This window comes from Oreochromis aureus, linkage group 22 (genome assembly GCF_013358895.1).
Source record: "Oreochromis aureus strain Israel breed Guangdong linkage group 22, ZZ_aureus, whole genome shotgun sequence".
NCBI classification, from domain to species: domain Eukaryota; kingdom Metazoa; phylum Chordata; class Actinopteri; order Cichliformes; family Cichlidae; genus Oreochromis; species Oreochromis aureus.
Genome location: NC_052962.1, coordinates 41,668,214 through 41,688,081, shown reverse-complemented (window position 1 = coordinate 41,688,081; position 19,868 = coordinate 41,668,214). Strand labels below are relative to the sequence as shown.

Sequence of the window (19,868 nt, the reverse complement as noted above, 5' to 3'; positions counted from 1 at the left end):
TGGACCGCAAAGCTCTGCAGAGGGTGGTGAGATCAGCACAGCGTATCACTGACTGAACTTCCAGCCGTGCAGGATCTCTACAGACAGCACTGCATGAGGAAGACACAGCGGATCCTCTCTGATCCCAGCCACAGACTTCTCACACTCCTGCCGTCCGGCAGGTGGTTCAGGAGCATCCAGACCCGCACTAGCAGACACAGAGACAGTTTTTACTCACAAGCCATCAGACTTTTGAACTGCTGACATTCCATACACACCACTACAATTACAGGACTCTGCACACTGTCACTTCAACTAATGCCACTTAAATGCTCATTGCACAAGTTTGTACAACCTGTAAATACTCTTGCACAAACTTGTAAATACCAACTCGTCTTCAATTCTCTAATATTTAATGCTTTTTTCTGTCCTTTTCTCCTTTTCATTGTTATTATCATTATTACCACTGCTAATTTCTGTTATTTTCTTCTCAGTATAACTGCACACTCTCTATATGCTCATGTGAAGCTGAGGAGCATGAGCCAAAGACTTTCATTATGGATAAATGTGGCTACACTGTTTATCTATACATGACAATAAAAAATTGCAACTTGAAACACTGGAGTCTGGTGTAGAGAAGTTCACGGTGCCCTGTCCGCAGTCCTCCAGCAGGAGGCGCTGTGGCCCTGAGCTTGAACGCGGGGGGAGGAGACGGACGGAGCTGGGGGTTTTGGAGGAGCAGAGGATGGATTTCCTGGTTTGAGCCACACCTCAGACTGAGAGAGCCCCTGAGAGCTGCAACGCTTTTCTTCCAGCCTCTGCTGTCGCTGCTCTGCGGTGAGTCTGCGCCTCCTTTTTACTCCTCTTTGCTCCTCTTTCTTCTTATCAGACTGAAGCAGAGTCAGGCCTGGGCTCAGTCTAACCCGGGTTAAAACGGGGGACGTTCAGCTGGAGTTACCGGGTCGATGTGAACAAAGGTTCGTCTGTGAATGATTAACAGAGCTGAATGTGAGCTGAACGTGAGCTGAACGCTTCTCGGTCTGCACACTTGTGTTTGACACGCAGGACTGGCTGACCTTTGCTCATTTCTTTGACCTTCATGTTTGACTGTGTTCAGGGTCAAAGTTCAGGTTTGGGAGGTCTGTCTTCGCTCTTTTTCTGACCTGACATATTGAATGTAAGTTCTTACCATAGCTTAGCAAAATGGCTGGAAACAGGGAGAGTGCCTAGCCTCATGAAGAGAAGGATGAGAATAAGTCAGATCTGCAGGTTTGTACATGGACTCTGATGTGTCGGTGTGTGAGCGCAGACGCCCTCTCATAAACCTGCCAGTTTTCCTTCTTTAGTCCCAACTTCACTCTGACCTTCTCTTTCTGTCACTACGTTTTCCCCGTGAATCCTTTCAGCAAACGGAACATTAGCGTGTATGATCTGGTTGTTTCCGAGTGGAGTTTGGTCTGAAGAAAGGAAAAGGAAAAAGTGCACGTTTCAGACTGGAGAAAACAAAAGTTTTTCAGTGGAGTTTTATGTGAGGAACAAGGAAGTTGATGAAGAAGTGTGAAGGACAGGAATAACACGACGACCTAAAGACTGAGTTCAGTTTTTATGGAGGAACGTGAATCAGTACGACGTGCATGTTTTGGACAGCAGGCATGAAATTGGCCGATTTCTGACTGGACTTTGGTGGAAAGGGTGAAATCTGCAGGTTTCAGATTGATTCTGCTTTTTGCAGCGCTGACATGCTTCACACATTTCTCAAATACAGACAGCTGCACAAAATGCAGATCTATGGGAGAACTCTTCAGCTGAGTGTGGAGGTTAACGGTCAGAGGTTACAGGGTTCAGGGGATGGAAACTTTGATCCAAGAATATAGCTCCCCTCCACCATCTCCATGATGGAGTTTGTGGTTTGACTCTGTCCTCCTGCCGCTGCCTTCACGTGCATCGGCACGTTTCGGACAGCCCGAGTGTCACACAGCTCAGATAAAGCATCATCTCTGAGTCCAAACAGGCTGCGATGGTTCTGGGGTTAACCCTGACCCCGAGGCTGATTCTGGACCGCTCACCTTAAGCTGCGGCCCGTTGAGTGCAGACGGGTCGGATCGAGCGGCAGGGATGCACCGTCAGTCGTCACCTTGGTGACAGCAGCTCCCAGCGCTGAGGTCGTTCTCCTGCAGATGTTTGGGGACTGAATCGTGCTGACGTGTGAACACTTTGTACGCCTGAAGGTCTGTTTAAAACTGGCTCAGTAAGTGTAGGGTTTTTCCTGCAGAGGAACAGGAAGTGATTCAGAGGCGCGGGGCGGCGTGTGGTGGCTGGACTCTGACCTCCGTCTCTGTTTGCGAGGACAGGAATGGGTGAACGGCTCAGAGCGCTGTCCTGGTCCTCACAGTTTGTGGGCTCAGGAATCTGCAGTGATTCAATCAGGAGCTTTTTGTGTTTCACACTTGGGGCTGAAACGGTTAACGTGATGTTCCCGTAACACTCCTCTGATATCACCGTGACTCGCTGCACGCTGACTTGACTTGTTCCTCTGGACGTGTTGGGACACCGACATCCTTCACAGAGGTTGTGTAATTGATGGCCGGTCGATACGAGACCGAGTGTTTTGTGCTAGTTCTTCTTGTTGTGCCTCCTTGAAAAAGTCTTTGAACTCTTCATCACATTAAAGGTGGAACTGGCTGATAAACATCAGCTGCTTACAGGGAGAGGAATGCAGCCTTATCAGGCTAGCATCATTTATCACTTTCACTCGATAATCGCACACAAAGCATGTTTGATGTCTGAGATTTCAAATCAACCCAACTTTAGCTTCTAATGACCGACTCTTTGTAGCTGCTGAAACCTCGGCAGGATGAACATCTGTAAGAAACATCTCATTTGAAGTGAAGCGACGGCTCACCACAGACGTGGCTGAGGGATGTGAATCTGGACACTTTTATTTTTCATTGAATGGTTTAAAGTAGACAGAGAAGGTCGAGGATGAAGACGCCGGTGTGAAGGTGGAGGACGAAGGTCGACGGCAAAGACGCCGGTGTGAAGGTCAAGAACAAAGACGCCGGTGTGAAGGCTGAGGACGAAGGTCGACGGCGAAGACGCCGGTGTGAAGGTCAAGAACAAAGACACCGGTGTGAAGGCTGAGGACGAAGGTCAACGGCGAAGACACCGGTGTGAAGGCCGAGGACAAAGGTCGACGGCGAAGACACCGGTGTGAAGGTCGAGGACAAAGGTCGACGGCGAAGACACCGGTGTGAAGGCCGAGGACAAAGGTCGACGGCGAAGATGCCGGTGTGAAGGTCGAGGACGAAGACGCCGGTCGAGCTGTGATTCAGACCTGAAGCTGCTCGCGGTGGTATAAACGGTGTGAAGGCGGCCACAGAGTTGTATGGTTGAAATAAAGGAGCTCCTTGTGAGGCTGACTGACGGTCCAAAACCACCAAACCACAGTGAGAGTTTGAACCTTCCTGACGTCCGTCTGGTTCTTATAAAGCTCATGTTGCCGCCTTCACTGGAGCACACGTGCTGTCTAAAAAGAATCGATGTAAAATTCACACGTGTTCATGTTCCTCCTCAGGTGGATGCTGACTTTTATGCCGCTGGACCTCAACATTCTGATCCATTAATGCTGTTCTCTTGGTTTGAGTGAAAGTATTATTGTGGATGTAATCCATACTTTTACAAGTGTTATTTGTCCAAAGTAAGGCAACCCCACCAGAGCTGGCTGTGTAAATATATTTTCTTCACAGTAGAACTCAGAAAACTCATGTTTAATGTTTAAGGTTTGATTTTGTTTTTTACTATTTCAAGAGGCAAAGGAGCCCATGTTGAATTTGATGATCTCAAAAATTTGAGACAGGAAACCAAAAAGCTGGAAAAGTAGAACTCCAGCCAATCAGGTTCATTGATTAACGTGACACAAACTGTGGAAAAATTTCAGAATAAAGTTCGTCACTGTGAAGATCTCATCATCTACACAACAACATGTCGTCAGCGTGAATGTGGAGTAACGAGCTTCAGCAGCGTTTCATTAAAACATGGTTATGTGATGAAATCAGTGCAGACGCTTTATTATTAGTCTGTTTGTCTGACACGTGTTGGAATCACCTGGATCCATTCGGACTCTGTGATCTTTCTTTTCTCAGTGAAACAGTTGAAAACTGTTTTTACAAACAGCTGAATGAACCTTTGAGCCCCTCGCGATAAGGACTGATTGGCTCTTATCATATCTAAAGGGACAAAGTGTTCTGTGGTTTGTCCTGGCCCATTACTGTGAAAGCTTTACACGCTCGCATTAGTACTGTCAGAAAGAATCATTATACATCCCACCGTTCGTATGTCGATGATACACACTTACACTCATCATTTTCCTCTGATGAGCGAGCATCTGTTCACATGACCTGTGGGATTAGAATTGAACAGTTTGTCTGAACCCCAGCGCACGAGTCAGGATGCTCAGCATCCTGACTCGTGCGCTGTCAGGATGCTGTTTTTCGTCGTAGCGGTGTAAACGGTCACCTTCCTCTGCACCGTGTTTTTTCTTCTTATCAGCTGAGATAAGCATCAGCAGGAAGTCAGTGTCTCAGTTTAGAAAGGAGGAATGAAAGCAGAAAATAAAGCACTTCAGTCTGCCTGTTATCTAAGAATTTACCTGAAGTATGGAGTCGTGTGTCGTCAGCGTGTTGGAGAAGCACGATTGAAATGAATAGATGAAGGTAAAGAAAGAAGACCATTATCTGTTAGTGTTAGAATCAGAATCAGAAGACTTTATTTATCTCCGAGGGGCAATTAACAAACAATTGAGCAGCATAACGTTGAAGATAAAGACAATAAGAACAGGCAATAGGAGTGAAATAATAAATATACAGTTTTAAAATTAAAGTGACTAAAAGTGAATTAAAGTGTCAGTAGTGTAGGAAGAGTGTAGTTTATGTTTCTGGGTGTGGGAAATGTTCTTATCAGCTGGAGTCAAAAAGCAGAGTGGCTTTGGGGACAAAGGTGGCTCTCCTCCTCTCAGTCCTGCAGGAAATGCAGCGGAGACTGCAGGCAGGATCAGCCACACTCACTCAGGAGGATGTTTAGCTGTGGGATGTTTGTGTCCAATGCTGAGTCTACTGTGTGAAAATAATCCCTGTGAGGCACACACGCTTCAGACTAAACGCTTTTGTGATGTCAGCGTGTCACACCTTTCTGTGTCATCGTACGTTATCGGAAAACGGTGAGTGTGTGCTCCAGCCAGACGCTCTGGGTGCTGCCCTTCAGCAAGCTTCCAGGAGATGGCCAATCTGATGGGCCTCTAGGGAGGTCTTAAAGGGACAGGAGCTGAATGAGCTTGTTTCAGAGGCTGAAACGCAGGTTCAGAAACAGAAGGATGATTGTGAAGCTTCTCTGTGGAGTTCAAGGAGAAAAGTGCAGCAGCAGGCAATCCCTGATTGTTCAGTCAAAATGTCATATTAACTAAACAAGTCTAAAAAATCTTCCACTGAAGAAAAAGCAGAAGCTGATGAAGGGCAGAGGTCATTCAGCAGATGTGTTTAAATAAAGGCCTTCCTCTGTCAGCTGACCAAAGTGCAGTCATGTGACCTGCAGGCCGTCGTCCCGCACACACAAACGGGCTGTTGTTGTTGGTGTTTCAGCTGATTCGGCCTCGGGGCTGATGAACGCTCAGCTGATGTCACATCAGGTGGTCAGCGGTGACGACGATGGTAATCACATGATGTCTGCGGGTTAGTTTTTGGTGTTTTCACAGATGAAACTGTCCTGATGTCAGATAAAGATGAAACCTCTGGTTCACTTCCACCTTAAACTTCCTCACACATTCGTTAAACAGACTCGTTTCACTTCCTATAACCAGACCGGCCCGTAGCACCTGCAGACAGACGAGGGAGGAAGAGTCTGTTCCTCCTCCTCGCGTTGGCATCACATGACAGATCTCCTGCTAGCAAACACAAACACACAGTTTGCACAGTTTCCGCCGCTCACATCGCTCCTGCAGGAAAAGGCCTGTCTTCTGATTTTAGGCACAAGAATAAGACTTTCCAGGATGAAGCTGTCGATTTCACGTCATTCATCGACAGAAACCCAAACGTTCGCCTCAGTTCAGCGACGTGTTTGGACGTCACACATGACAAAAAAAGCAGCGGAAGTTGTGTTTTTCTCCCAGCTCACATTCGTAACAATCCAGAGTCTGAGTGCAGCTCCTTACAGGTAAATGTAGTGCGTCAGGTGGTCGGCTCACAGCTGCATTACAGTGAGTTAAACCTGAAGGCTGAACTTCAGGTGATTCCTCTGATCCTGTAGGTCAGGTGACAGAGGATGATTCGAGTGACAGAGCAGAGCGCAGGACGTCCTCTCTGGGCCTCCGTCAGGAGTCAGAGCCGCAGGCTGAATTCCTGGCTGCTAATAGGGTGGATGTGGAGCGTGAAGCTACATGTTCCTGCCTCCACATTCTTTCCTTATCGTCTGCTGAAATGTGCTGGACCGAGTCCAGAGCAGACGCTCGTTTCTGTCCTGCATGGAATCGGGCCGCAGGCCCATGTAACAAAAAAACGACGTTTCACGCCTGTGCTGCTCATGAGCTCACACATGAAAGTTGTGGGAGGAGTTTACACGTCTTATTAATCTGAAAACCAGCACGCAGAGCTCGCTGCAACATGACACACAGATGTGTTGGCATTCTCTAAAAATGAAGCAGAAAGAAGGTCTCATTTATTTGTTTCATGTTCTGTGTTTAAGAAGTTAGAATATATATAATAAAAGTGCATGAGCGCTCCCTCAGCGTCTGTCTCCATCGATCTGCAGCCATGTTTGAGAAAGACAGCGGTCTGTAAATGTCCCACCTGAGGGGTCAAAGGTCAGATCTGTATGATTTAATCAACAGCTGGAGTCAAGTTTCAGGATCAGCTTGAGAAGAACGCCCAGAAACAAACACACACACACACAGAACTGTGTTTGGACACACCCAGTGTTTAGTCATGCTCGATGTATTTGCCGTGTTGACGTCTCTGAGGGTTCCCACGTAGCTCCACTGTGTTCCTGTTTTCCTGCCATGTGGGGACGTTTGGGAGAATTTTTGGGTCTCAAATGTTGGGCTCGCAGTCATTTCATCGCCGTGTGTAAATCTGCTGTTCCTGGAGCTTTTCTGCATTGGTGCTGCTGTAAGGACATGTGAGTGTTCACAGGAAACCACAGTAGAATAAATATGAACGCTGTAAGCTGGCTGAGAGTTACATTCATGTTTGAACCTGCAGAGCTCAGAGAGCCTTTATGAAAGCATTAATAACTGAAGCACAGCTCTTGGATATTTTCAGCATGGTTAGTTACTGTTTCTAGTGTTTTAATCAAACTGCCATATTTGTTAAACTTTTAGATATTTTTTAAAGATACAAATAAATCAGATGGTCTCTGACAGCCAGCATGGTCCAGGTGTTTCTAATTGTAACTAAATTTATTCGTATAGGATTTTCAAAATAAAGCAGGCTGGATATAAATTTGTAGTTAGGTGTAAAGTGAAGGTTGAACCCATGAACTTCCTGCTGTTAAAGCTGTGATGATGATATCAGTCATTTAATTAGATGAACGTTTCTGTCTCCACAGATCAAGCGTGAAGGTGCAGCTTTGAACTCTCCGCACTTTGGATTTGATCTTTTCTTTTTTCCACCAGATTTGTGGAATAAACACGTTTTCTTCTTCAGCTGCTAAAGATCTGTTGAATTAATCGGGGACATACTGACTCCAGCCTGCGCTGGCGTTTTGGGGGTTTTAGGCGTCTGAGCTTTGTCGTCAGTCAAGTTTTTGGCCTGAATGCCCCAGGATTACCCTCAGGCTGTAGTTCCTCCTCTGGCCTGCAGGGCGGCAGCAGAGAGCAGCATCCGGCCGCTGGACAGACCGAGCCTCGGCATGAGCGACTTCTGGCACAAGATGGGCTGCTGCGTGGTAGCTAAACCACCGCCGGTGAGACGTGCTGTCTTTTGACAACTTTAAACGCTACACATGATTCTAAAAGTTCAGTGTTTGTACAAATATTAGAACTAATCATGTTAGCTAACGTTAGCTGATAAAATGTTTCAAAGCTGAAGTTAACATGTTCCTGTTAACTGAAGGTCCAAGTTACCATCGTTTTAGCTGATGGTAACTTGGACCATCAGCTAAAGCGATGGCTAATGCTGAGCAGGTAAATGAAGTAGACACAGTTATGTGATCGATGTTGTTTAATTGTCTGAACGTGACACTGCACAGGTAAAGGCGGGGCTTGTGTGCTGTTCCACAAATGTCCTCACAAGGCCTCAGAGTTACTGTGGCCCACACACACACACACACACACACACACACACACATATGCACAGCTTCCCTTTTCTCTGTGACCTCTGCAGCCGTCGGTTCCGTTTTTGCTTCACGTGACATAAACAGAACGCAAACATCAGCACAGAGCTCCACGTTAAACCCAATAAAAGGTTCCTGATGGTAGCGACGCTGCCCTGATGGGAGGAAGTGCTGCTGTGGCCTTTCTCTCCAGAGAGCCTCCTCCTCTTCCTCTTCTTCCTCCTCCCTCCTCCCTCTGGCTGTATTTTTAGCTTTGTGTTTGTTCCATTGTGGCACTGCAACAATACACCTTTAATAAACACAGCGAGACGCACCGATGCCAGCGCTGACTTCACTCAGGAAGTCTGTGTGAGGTCAAAGTGGGCAGGTTTGGACTCCAGCTGCACAAAGTTTCACACAGAAGGCTTTGGTGGACGTTTTGACTTCATCGTTATTGTGCGTATTTTCACGTCCCCCGCGTCTCTTTGTGCAGCTGTTTATGATAAAGTTGTGACGGTGTGAGTAATGTAGACGTCATTAAATCAAAGGGAAGTGGGGTTGTTTCTGTGCATGCTCAGTTTGTCGTCAGCACTAAAGATGTTGTGTAACGGCTGCGTCTGAGGATGACTGCACATATTTCACCCATGTTCCATAAACACATGACAGCATCAAATCAGGTCCTGCGTAAATTCCACAGCCACTCGAACGAGCAAAAACATTGCCCGTTTTAAGGTTTTTGATGTTTCATCTTTTGGGGGCGGAGCTTTTACTTTTGGCCTGTTTAGGACGAGTGGATAATGTCGGCCATGTTGGAGGTCTGTGAGCTGATCCTGTCTATGATCCTTCCAGACTTTCACCAGCTCGGACTGCTCTGACTCACTGATTACACGATGATGATGATGACGAGGGTGGGGGTGGTGTTTAGCTGTTCAACACAGACGTTGCCAGGAGATTTGTTTTCTTCTTCTGCTGTTTGCTCTGCAGCGTCTCAGGGTTACGTAATGAAGCTGTGAAGCCACTGAGCGTGCTCAGTTTGTAAACCTTACATCACCTCAGTTTCTGCACTTTGATCGGATCTGTGACGTTTTAGAAACATGAGCAACATAAAGAAAAAGCTTTGATTACAAGTTTTTAGAGTCATGGAAATAACCTGAGGCAGAGAGGAAGGGTCTGTGCAGGAGAGCCGTCCACACAAGGGAAAGACCACATCACTGTCACAGAGACACACACTGGTGTCTGGGACTGAAGTGAGCATGTCTGCACTGCTGTTTGAAGGTCAGGTCATGTGACAAGAGTTAAAACAGACAAACTCACATCTCTGTCACAGACTGTGGATCTTATTTAAAAACATGTGTGACCCTGTAAACAAATGCAACGTACCTACAACACTGCAGAAGGAGCACAGACACAGCAAACACAACACAGACGTGTGTTTAAGTCTGTGTGAGACGCAGAGGGCCAAAAACACCACTGCAAACATGGCCGGTCACTGTTCACGGACAGAAGGTCCACGTAACAAACACATGAGAAGACAGGGCCCCTGGTGCGCCTCGCACTGATTGGATGATTGATGGGTGTTATTTTAACCTCCCGCTGAGTCAAACGTGACTCGTCCAGTTTGTCAACCAAGCAGTTGTTTTATTTCTGACGTTGCCATGACGACGGCCGCCCCCGCAGAGGAGGAGGCGGCGCACGGGCCGAGCGGCGATGATTCGCGTTCAGAGGGGGGAGCGTGGCTGTTTACGAAGCACTGATCTGCAGAGACGCTGTGACGGTCCGACGACGCCCGGGTTCTTCACTGTCCCGGGAATCTTCAGCTGGCAAGGCTCAGACAATCAGTCGAGACACTGGCACATTTATTGCTTTAAAGGAAAAGCACCGTTTCTCTGTCCAATCAGCACCAACGTCTTTGTTTACCTCATTTATTATTTATTCTAAACAGATACAGCACACACACACGTCTGCTTTAATTCATAACAAACTGCCAACTTAAATCTGATTTTAATAAATGTCAGATACTTATTTTTAAAATCACAACTCAAGTAAAAATATTCAATATTTAAATATTTTCATGTTGAACATGAACAGCATTTAATTTTATTTATATAGCGCCAAATCACAACAACAGTCGCCTCAAGGCACTTTATACTGTAAGGTAGACCCTACAATAATACATACAGAGAAAACCCAACAATCATATGACCCCCTACGAGCAAGCACTTTGGCGACAGTGGGAAGGAAAAACTCCTTTTTTTTTTTTTTTTTCTTGCCTGTCCCATTTGGTTCTTTAGCCGTCAGAATTGTTGTCTGAAGACCAACAAGGATACCAAATGGATTTATTTTGCGAGAGGAAGTGTTACGTTCCCCTGAGGGGTCTAGGCGGTGAGGGGGAAGTAACAAAAAGTATCCGGGTCAGAAAAAGGAGACAAGAAGGCAAAGAGGGTTAAAATTAAATAGCTTTATTAAAGTTGGTATTAAAACTAACTAAAAGAGACGGACAAGCCGCTATCACCATTTAAAGAAACAAACAAAACTCAAGCGTTGGTCAACAACGTAAAACGTAAGCCAAAAAGAAAGAGAGCAGCTCACTAGCTGCAAACATAGCAAAGACACACACAGCTCACTAGCTGCAAACACTGCAAACACGGCAAAGACACACTCAGCTCACTAGCTGCAAACAGACACGCAGCTCACTAGCTGCAAACCACAAAGTACAGCTCACTAGCTGCAACCCACAACAGCACAGCTCACAAGCTGTAACCACACTAATGGCACACTGGCCCAGAGCTCACCTTTCCCTGTGCTTAAATACTCCTGATTACTGACGAGCGTCAGCTGTGTCAAAGAAAAGAGGTGGCACCTCAGGCAGAAGAGGTGGTGGGACACGCCCACACAGGCACCTTCAGGAGGAGGCCCTGCTAGGGCCGTAACAGGAAGAAAAAGAAAAACAGAAGGGAAAAGAGACAGTGAGAAAGGGCACTTACAAAGACAAAGAGAAAAAAAAAAATCTCCTGGATCACCTGTTGAGAGAAAAAGAAGAGAAAACAAGCAAAAAAAAACAAAAAAAAACAAAGCAACATACTAAACACAACACCATCACGTTAATCTAGCTAAGTGTGAACAGCAGTAAATACTAAATATTGAAAGTTGATGTGCAGCACGCAGGACAGACAGCGCACAATGTGCTTTGAAGTAGCAGCTAAGAAAGGTGTAGTTTATGTCTACGAACAGTGAACACCCGTGTGCACACCTGTGTGGATCAGCGCGCTTGTATACAAAAGGTTTCCCCATGTAACGGTCTGCTAGAGGGTGTGGAGGCCCATAGCCCCGTCCCCCAGGGCATGAAGCAGGCATGGAGGAGATCCAGGCTCCAGACAAACTCCCTTTTAACAGGAAGAAACCTCCGGCAGAACCAGGCTCAGGGAGGGGCGGGGCCATCTGCTGCGACCGGTTGGGGTGAAAGAAGGAAGACAGGATAAAGACATGCTGTGGAAGAGAGACAGAGATTAATAACAGATATGATTCGATGCAGAGAGGTCTATTAACACATAATGAGTGAGAAAGGTGACTGGAAAGGAAAAACTCAATGCATCATGGGAATCCCCGGCAGCCTACGTCTATTGCAGCATAACTAAGGGAGGATTCAGGGTCACCTGGTCCAGCCCTAACTATATGCTTTAGCAAAAAGGAAAGTTTGAAGCCTAATCTTGAAAGTAGAGATAGTGTCTGTCTCCTGAATCCAAACTGGAAGCTGGTTCCACAGAAGAGGGGCCTGAAAACTGAAGGCTCTGCCTCCCATTCTACTTTTAAATACTCTAGGAACAACAAGTAAGCCTGCAGAGCGAGAGCGAAGTGCTCTAATAGGGTGATATGGTACTACAAGGTCATCAAGATAAGATGGGGCCTGATTATTTAAGACCTTGTATGTGAGGAGCAGGATTTTGAATTCTGGATTTAACAGGAAGCCAATGAAGGGAAGCCAAAACAGGAGAAATCTGCTCTCTCTTTCTAGTCCCTGTCAGTACTCTTGCTGCAGCATTTTGGATTAACTGAAGGCTTTTCAGGGAGTTTTTAGGACATCCTGATAATAATGAATTACAGTAGTCCAGCCTGGAAGTAATAAGTGCATGAACTAGTTTTTCAGCATCACTCTGAGACAGGATATTTCTAACTTTAGAGATGTTGCACAAATGGAAGAAAGCAGTCTTACATATTTGTTTAATATGTGCGTTGAAGGACATGTCCTGGTCAAAAATGACTCCAAGGTTCCTCACAGTGTTACTGGAGGCCAAGGTAATGCCATCCAGAGTAAGAATCTGCTTAGATACCATATTTCTAAGATTTTCAGGGACGAGTACAATAACCTCAGTTTTATCTGAATTAAGAAGCAGAAAGTTAGCGGCCATCCAGGTCTTTATGTCTTTAAGACATTCCTGCAGTTTAACCAGTTGGTGTGTGTTACCTGGCTTCATGGATAGATAGAGCTGCGTGTCATCTGCATAGCAGTGAAAATGTTTCCTGTTCAACTCCATGATCAGCTGATCATCCTATGAAGGAGGATGGGTGTGTTTTTTCATCAGGCTCAAATATGGACAAACACATATCAGAGACTCTTTAATAATGTGTGTCTGTGTGATCACAGAAGAAAAAGAGGAGGAAGATTGATCGCAGCATGATCGGAGAACCGACTAACTTCATCCACCTCACACACATCGGCTCTGGAGAGATGGCAGAGGGCCTGCAGCCGGTCAGTAACAATCCTGTCTACCTGTTTACTCACCATGCAGCCGTATGTCAGGTCTGTGTGTGTGTAATACATCATAAATCAGTGCATAAAAAATGGATAAGTAACAACATTAACAGGAATGTTTGAGAACAAAGTAACAATAAGAGTTGATGTTGAAATACTGAACATAACGATGACGTGTGTGAAACCATCACTCTGAACAGAAACCAGTTACAGGTATGATGGAAGCTGTCACACTTCAGTCTTAACTTGAACCGTAACGTGTTCGAGTTTTACTGCAGGTCGCCCGTCGACCCCAGACTGGGATTGTGTCTCTGCTGGAACTGAACCAGCAACCTTTATTGGTGTAAACCACTACAGTTTGGAACAACAGCGTTTTAATATATACTCTGTGTTAGAGATGAGAACACCTAAATACAGTTCAGTGTTACACTTGCTTAAACATTTAAAAGGTTTATTGATTACAAAAAAGATGTGACTGTGTGTCATTTTAATTCATTATGATTGTTGTCTTCTGTGTTTGTGTTGGATACATATGAGTGTGCTATGTAAAGAAATATCGTTGTGTTTTACAGTCGGGGTCGGTCCAGGAGCAGATGAGGTCTAAAGGCCCAAACATGAACGGAAGGAACAGCGTGTTATAGCCGGTAAACCAGCTCAGCTTCTCTTTTCATTTGAGCTCATTTAGCATCACAGGTGAAGATGTTCCAGCAGCAGCTGTTAAAAATCACATTTTAGAAAAGATGAGTAAAGTAAGGACTGATTATTTAGTCGGGTCCAGGACTGTATGGTTTCCTGTACCATGGTATGCAGATGAGTAGGTTAAAAACAGAATAGAAAGACAGCTGGCAGCCTTAGCTTAGTGTGGTTGAGCCTGAGCTTCCTGTTAGCAATCGAAGCAGCGGTGATCCCTGCTTTCCCTTTAAACCTGAGTGTGCATCTTTCTGACAAAGCTGAAATGAAATGAGCTGTTTCACAGTGGCTGTATGTGTATTACACATCACCTGTTTGATCTCCATGGGTCACTTTATCGCAGAACACAACTCGATGAAACAGAACTACAGTTTTTTATAATGTTGGTAGTTTCTTTAAAAAACCAAAAACCGAGTCCAGCTGTGGTGCTGAGCCGGTCCGACGTTTTCCCGAGCGTCCATCCACCCTGACCTCTCATGCACACTCTGGCTCTGTCAACACCTCCCTGCACTTTGTCCTTTGTCATCATTCATTTGACCAGTAGGGGGCACTTGCCCATAAACTGTAACTATGAATTTTTTATGCTGCAGCACACCTCCAGCATCGGTCAGTTCACTGTTCCTCCACATGTTTAGAGTTTTTTGAAGTGTACAGATGTTTATCCTGATCCCCAGAGGATGAACCCTTTGGATTGAAGCATGTTCTGCAGCCTGTAGGGGGCGCTGACTGCCACATTTTTACACTAGTCAGCACCGTTTCACGTTTCCCGTGTTTTTCATCTTCTAGGAGTGTATGACATCGACCCAGACCAGCTGACCGACCTCTTCCTCTCCACACTGAGCCTCACCTCTAGCACTTGACTGCCAGCCAGGTGGTTTGACTCCCTCCTCCACCCTACTAAAGTGCCCTTGTGCAAAGCGCTGAACCCCTAACACCTACAGGAGGCACTAGCCTGACCAGATATAACTGTGGATTTTTTTTACTCACCAAGACTGAAAATCAGTTCCCACTTTTAAAGAAACCAGAATAAAATGAATATTTTTGGTCACTACAGGTTTCCCTGTCAGTATTAACGTCATTAGACTCCATTTCCCAGCATCCATTTCAATTTTTTCAGTATCAAACAAATGACAGGATGTCTGTATTTATGAAAGAAAAAGGTTTTCTGGCTCCAAAGTGTTCAATTTAAGATTTCATGTGGACGTTTTTTTCTGGAGTGTTTTTTACTGGACTTCATTTCCAAGGATGGCCCGTTGTTTAGTATTCAGCTCCTGAAGGATTATTACACCTTTGTGGGGCTTCGTCAGCAGATTCTGAACCGTGCGTATGTTCAGGGATCACGTGGCCAAAGCGATTACATCACTGGATGTCCTCTCCCAGGACGCTGCTGGTGCTGAATTTTAAAGGACTCTTGTTTTAGGAGACGGGAAAGTCCCATGAATCCCTGCTACACTGGACTGCACTGTGTGTGTATGTGTGTGTGTGTGTGTATGCTTGTGCTCTTACATGTCGATCTTTGTGGGGACCTGTGTGATTGTTAGATCATGTGAGGACATGCCTGCAGAGGGCTCAGATTTGTTGTTCAGGTTGTGTCATGGAGGGTCCTCACAACGATAGAAATCCAGACATGCCTGTGTGAGGTCATATGTGGCTTGGTTCACTCGGAGAGGACTGGACCCACAGTCCTAAACCTCCACTAGAAAAACACCAAAAGTTATCATTATTATTGTTATTATTATTCAGAAAGTTCTTTGTTTTTATTTTTGACACTTTTTAAATTCTTCATCCAATTACTGTGTTACTCAAACTGTGGTTCAGGGACCCCAAACGGGGCTTCAGATGACATATTTTAGCTCCTTATTTTTAGCGCACTGCTTGAAACATCTGTTGTAAGCTAAGGTGTCACAGTTATTACTGCTTTAAACGTGTGTAATCTTCTGCTGTTCCTGATTGGCTGTCTCACATCTGCTCAGTTTTTATCCAGATGTTCAGGTTGATCTCAGCTCACAAACCAAATGTGTTTAATGTGGTCATGAAAAAGATCATTTTGTAGTTTTTGAAACATCTGCTGATAAAACTGATGTTGATGTTTCGTAAAAGTTTCCTTCCAGATCTTTCTGTCATAGCTGAACATTAGTCCACATTGTATTTATTTTTGTAAATCACACTAACGTACAGGTTGGTCCAAATGTGTCCCAGGTCTGTGTGCACCAGCCAATCCTGTTTCACATCCAGTTATTAAATGTGTTTGCCAGTAGGAGCCAGCACTGTTTGTTTCTGCTCCAAACACGCACACAAACGCATCACAGTCATGACAGTGAGCCATGTCTTATTGGTCGATTTATTCGAGTCGCGCCGTTCATGAACGCCATCCTGTACCCAGATGCTCTAACAGCAGCGCTGACTTGTCAGGGAAAACTGTCTGAATGGTTACCGTGGAAACCACCGAGCGACGCGGCAGCTGGCCACTTCCTCCAAGCAGTGGCGAGGACAGGAACGCAAGTGCCCGAGCTTCAGGTGCAATCGTTAACTGCGCAGAGCGTGGGAGGAGTTAGTCAGTAATGAGTCTTTATTGCTGGTCCTTGTAAAAGTATTTGACTCAGCTCGTTTCAGCTTGTCGCTGAAAACGTTTGTGTTCACAAACTGAGACGTGCAGCGTTAACGCTGCAGTTAAACCAGCGTCAGGGCGCCTCTGACCCATATCAACACTCGATTGAAGTCTGAACCTGTTGTCCTTCGATTAGTTCGTCCTGTTCAAAGACACAGGGACTGTTTTAGTGGACACGAAGGAAGGATAGGTCTCTGATTCCAACACTTTCACCTGGGACAAACTCTGTTTTCCTGTGGAGCATCTTTGTTTTGGATCATTTTAGCTCCAGAAACTGTTACTCTCATTCTAGACTCGTGCTGGGAACCTGAATGTCTCCTCCACCAAGGCCTGAAGAAGATCAGAATGTTTTCTTAAGATCAAGATGTTCAGCCTGAGATGTTTCATTGTGAATTTTTTTTCCAGGACAGCTGAAACTCGGATCTTTATCCTTTTTCTGTGTCATATCAAACATATTTAATCCTCCTGAGAGGAAATGCTCAGGCTGCTCTGAACGCTCAGCTTCCAACAGCTCGTTCTACTTTTATAATGGATGTCTGCCCATCGACTAACTGCAGGCTTCCAGGCACTGACCAATCAGAAGACAGTGGGATTTAGGGAGGGCTGTCTTAAAGAGACAGGAGCATACAAGGGATTGTTTGGATCTGGGAGTCGTGCACAGATAATGATTTGATTACAAAAATCTGACCATGTCAGAAACCGTCCCGACTGCTGTGACCCGACTGCATGTAGGTGAAGACAAGGAAGTCTCCAGGCTGGAGTCGACATCGTGGCTCAGTCATTCTTGCTCTTGGATTCTGGATTCTTGGAAATTCAGAGTTGCGAGTTGAGCCGTCGGGTGCTGAAGCCTCTTCCTGTCGACAGTCCTTTCCCTTCAGGTGGAAACAGACCGAGTACTTTTGTCTAATTATCACGTTAAGCTTTTATTTTGTGAAAGACGCTGATTCTATTGGTGCATATGATTGTTGCATTGAGAGTACTGATCACAGAGCTTCTCTGGAAGAGCCTCGGTGGGAGCGCTGTCCAAAACCACACAGTCCTCATTAGAACAACTTTTACTTTTGCAGCTGTTTGTCTTCTGACACTCTGATAAACTCTGATGTCAGCCAATCAGCAGCCCCCCTGCAGCTGCACTGGGATTAAAGTGAATGCAAATGATTGGGCAGAAGAGTTTTAATGGATTTCTTCTGAGCTGTGTTCACGTTTGATTAGCTGAGGAAACTGTCAGTCAGCGAGCTGTGGTGGTTTTGGTTTTAAAGCTGTGAGCGTGAAACACGACACTTCCTGCTGGTCCAATGATGGTCTGCTGACCCGGCGAGAGCTGAGGAACGAGCTGAAGTCGGGAGCGAAGCTGAAACTGCTTCCTGCTTCCATTACTGTGCAGATGACTGATGTGAAACGCTAAACTCTTCTGTGCACTGAGTAATAAACTGAATCACACATTAGACTCGTGAGCCTGGCTCGGTTTACGAGGATATTTGTTCAAAGATCTCGAAGGTTTTAACTCTGCATGCAGGAAAAGTCACGTTAATGAAAGCGAAGCTTGTGAAGTCGTCTTTGGTCTGCTGCGGTAAAGAGATAATAAAATGCCATCTCTCTGATCTACAGCAGCTGTATCCTTGTGTTTACAAAACCTGATTTTCTCACCTCATCTCCACCGTTGTAAAAACAGAGATCACAGCGGTTATTAAGGAAACATTAAAGTGATATGAATGAGAGGTTTGTGTGGCTTTTTCTGTTGTGTGAGCTGCTCCTCCTGCAGAGGCACAAAAACACCTTTATTCTTATGTAACGCGTGTCTCATGATGGCTGAATAAATCTGTCCGTTTCTCACCAAAACTGTGTTTGTGGCTTAGTTTATTCTAAGAATAGTGCAAAAAATAAGATTTGAAGATGACACTTTTATCAGTCCTAAAGTACTGAAACATGGATGGGAACACCTTTGAGGGTCGGTGGTTTCGTTTCATTTTGTTCTCAGTAAATCACAGCAAACATGTTCAGCTGTCGTCATGGAGACGAGGTTTCATCTCGTAGGCCGGATGTCTTACAGACTACGCAGTGTTTAAATTCAGGTCAGGGGTTAGTCAGTCCACATCACCACTGCAGACAGGACGGGGCTCCACCCCCACCTCCACCCACCTGTCACTCCTACTGCACACCTCACCGCTGTCTCTCTGCCATTCCCGACTTTCTCTCTGGCAGCCAATCATCTGTTTTCTCTGATCCACAAAGACACTGAAGCTGCTTTTGTCCTTGTCCGCCAGCACTCTCGGAGGAAACATCACATGTGTAGTTGTCTTGCTCCACAGCACCATCCTGCAGAGTAGCCACATTCTCTGCTAACAGCACCTTACAGTGTCTTATAGGCTGTAGTCCACCTGTGTATGTCTCACTCGTGTATATGACCCTGTGTTTCTCCCTCTCACCTGTCCTTCTGCAGTCCTCTCCTCAGCACCACGCCCACCCAGCACCCTCTCCCCCTGGGACACTGCTTCTTCTCTCTCCTCTAACTGACCTCTGACCTGTGCGGCAAACACTTTGACAACATCACCGATTTAATGTCCACTTTCAAACGCGTGATCTTGTCTGACGCTCTCTTCACCCACAACACTGTTCACATACTCTTCCTTCAAGGTCGCCTTGAAGGGTGCGCCGCAGCTTGAACCCACCTCCACTGCTCCTGGCCCTGCTTCCTTTCCAACTGCAACTCCAACAACAACACCACTTAATGTTTAAATGCAGGTGTTTTCAGGCACAGGTGTATAACCTCACTCGTGCAGACACGTGAGAGGCGTTTGTAAAAGACTGGGCCGTTCCTACGAGCTCACTGAATCAGACTCAGCCTCGCTAATGTTAGCACAGGAACAGCTCCTCTAGCTTAATGTCCAGGACTGACGGGGACCAGAGGTGCTCTGACAGAGAATGAGCTCAAACAGTTCTAATGAAGGCCACAGCATCGCTTTCTCATGAAGCGTGAGTCTGTGCACAGGCTAATGAGAAACACTGAGTGTAAGAGCAGCACGTGCGTTTCTACACGTATGACCCCGTTCACAGGCTGCGTTCACATTTTATTACATGCAGCTGTGCACAGACCGCAGAGCTGTAATGATGATGGTTAAACTAGGTGTTTCTATGGAAACGCCAGCCGAGCACTGAGGAGGAGGAAGCAGGACGAGTGGAAACATGAAGGAGGCGGTCAGGGCTGGTTTGCTACGGGCTGAGCATGTGTGGGAAACACGTGTGTGATGTCATAAATGTTCCACGCTTTCAAACAGAAACACAGCGCAGAAAAGCTCCGGCTTCACGTTCCAGCCCGAGCCGCAGGAACATTTTTCTTTGGAGACGTTTTCATTAAAACACTTTTTATTATGTTTGTGTGTTTTATATCTGAACTCTGGTATACAGCAGCAAACGTCCACAGCAGGGTGTTTGTGGCTTTGAAGGAAAATGGTGTCGATCTGCAGTCATGAGCAGTTTACAGTTTTTAGGGCACAACATGTTTATACAGACCGATTCAGACTACAGAGGCTTTTATTTTGTAGG

The 19,868-nt window shown here is 45.8% G+C and overlaps 1 protein-coding gene across 3 annotated transcripts; it reads left to right on the top strand.

Moving 5' to 3' along the window:
* The first annotated feature begins 679 nt into the window (after window positions 1-679).
* cdc42se1 (CDC42 small effector 1) lies at window positions 680-18,164 on the top strand. 3 transcript variants are annotated; one of them, XM_031751992.2, is made up of 5 exons: window positions 680-816; window positions 7,573-7,929; window positions 12,920-13,024; window positions 13,600-13,671; window positions 14,504-18,164. In XM_031751992.2, exons 2-4 carry the CDS (start codon window positions 7,780-7,782, stop codon window positions 13,666-13,668), a joined length of 324 nt encoding a protein of 107 aa, XP_031607852.1. In that variant the 5' UTR covers window positions 680-816; window positions 7,573-7,779; the 3' UTR covers window positions 13,669-13,671; window positions 14,504-18,164. The 3 variants fall into 3 exon arrangements, with proteins under 3 accessions (XP_031607852.1, XP_031607854.1, XP_031607853.1); XM_031751994.2 differs by lacking the exon at window positions 680-816 and adding an exon at window positions 837-956; XM_031751993.2 differs by lacking the exon at window positions 680-816 and adding an exon at window positions 6,739-7,143.
* The last annotated feature ends 1,704 nt before the right edge of the window (window positions 18,165-19,868 follow it).

Bases quoted from the DNA above. Each gene is read 5' to 3' on its own strand.
- cdc42se1 (XM_031751992.2), top strand. From the start codon at position 7,780: ATGCCCCAGGATTACCCTCAGGCTGTAGTTCCTCCTCTGGCCTGCAGG. The intron at 7,930-12,919 runs GTGAGACGTGCT...GTGTGATCACAG, and splicing joins TGGTAGCTAAACCACCGCCG to AAGAAAAAGAGGAGGAAGAT. The intron at 13,025-13,599 runs GTCAGTAACAAT...TGTGTTTTACAG, and splicing joins TGGCAGAGGGCCTGCAGCCG to TCGGGGTCGGTCCAGGAGCA.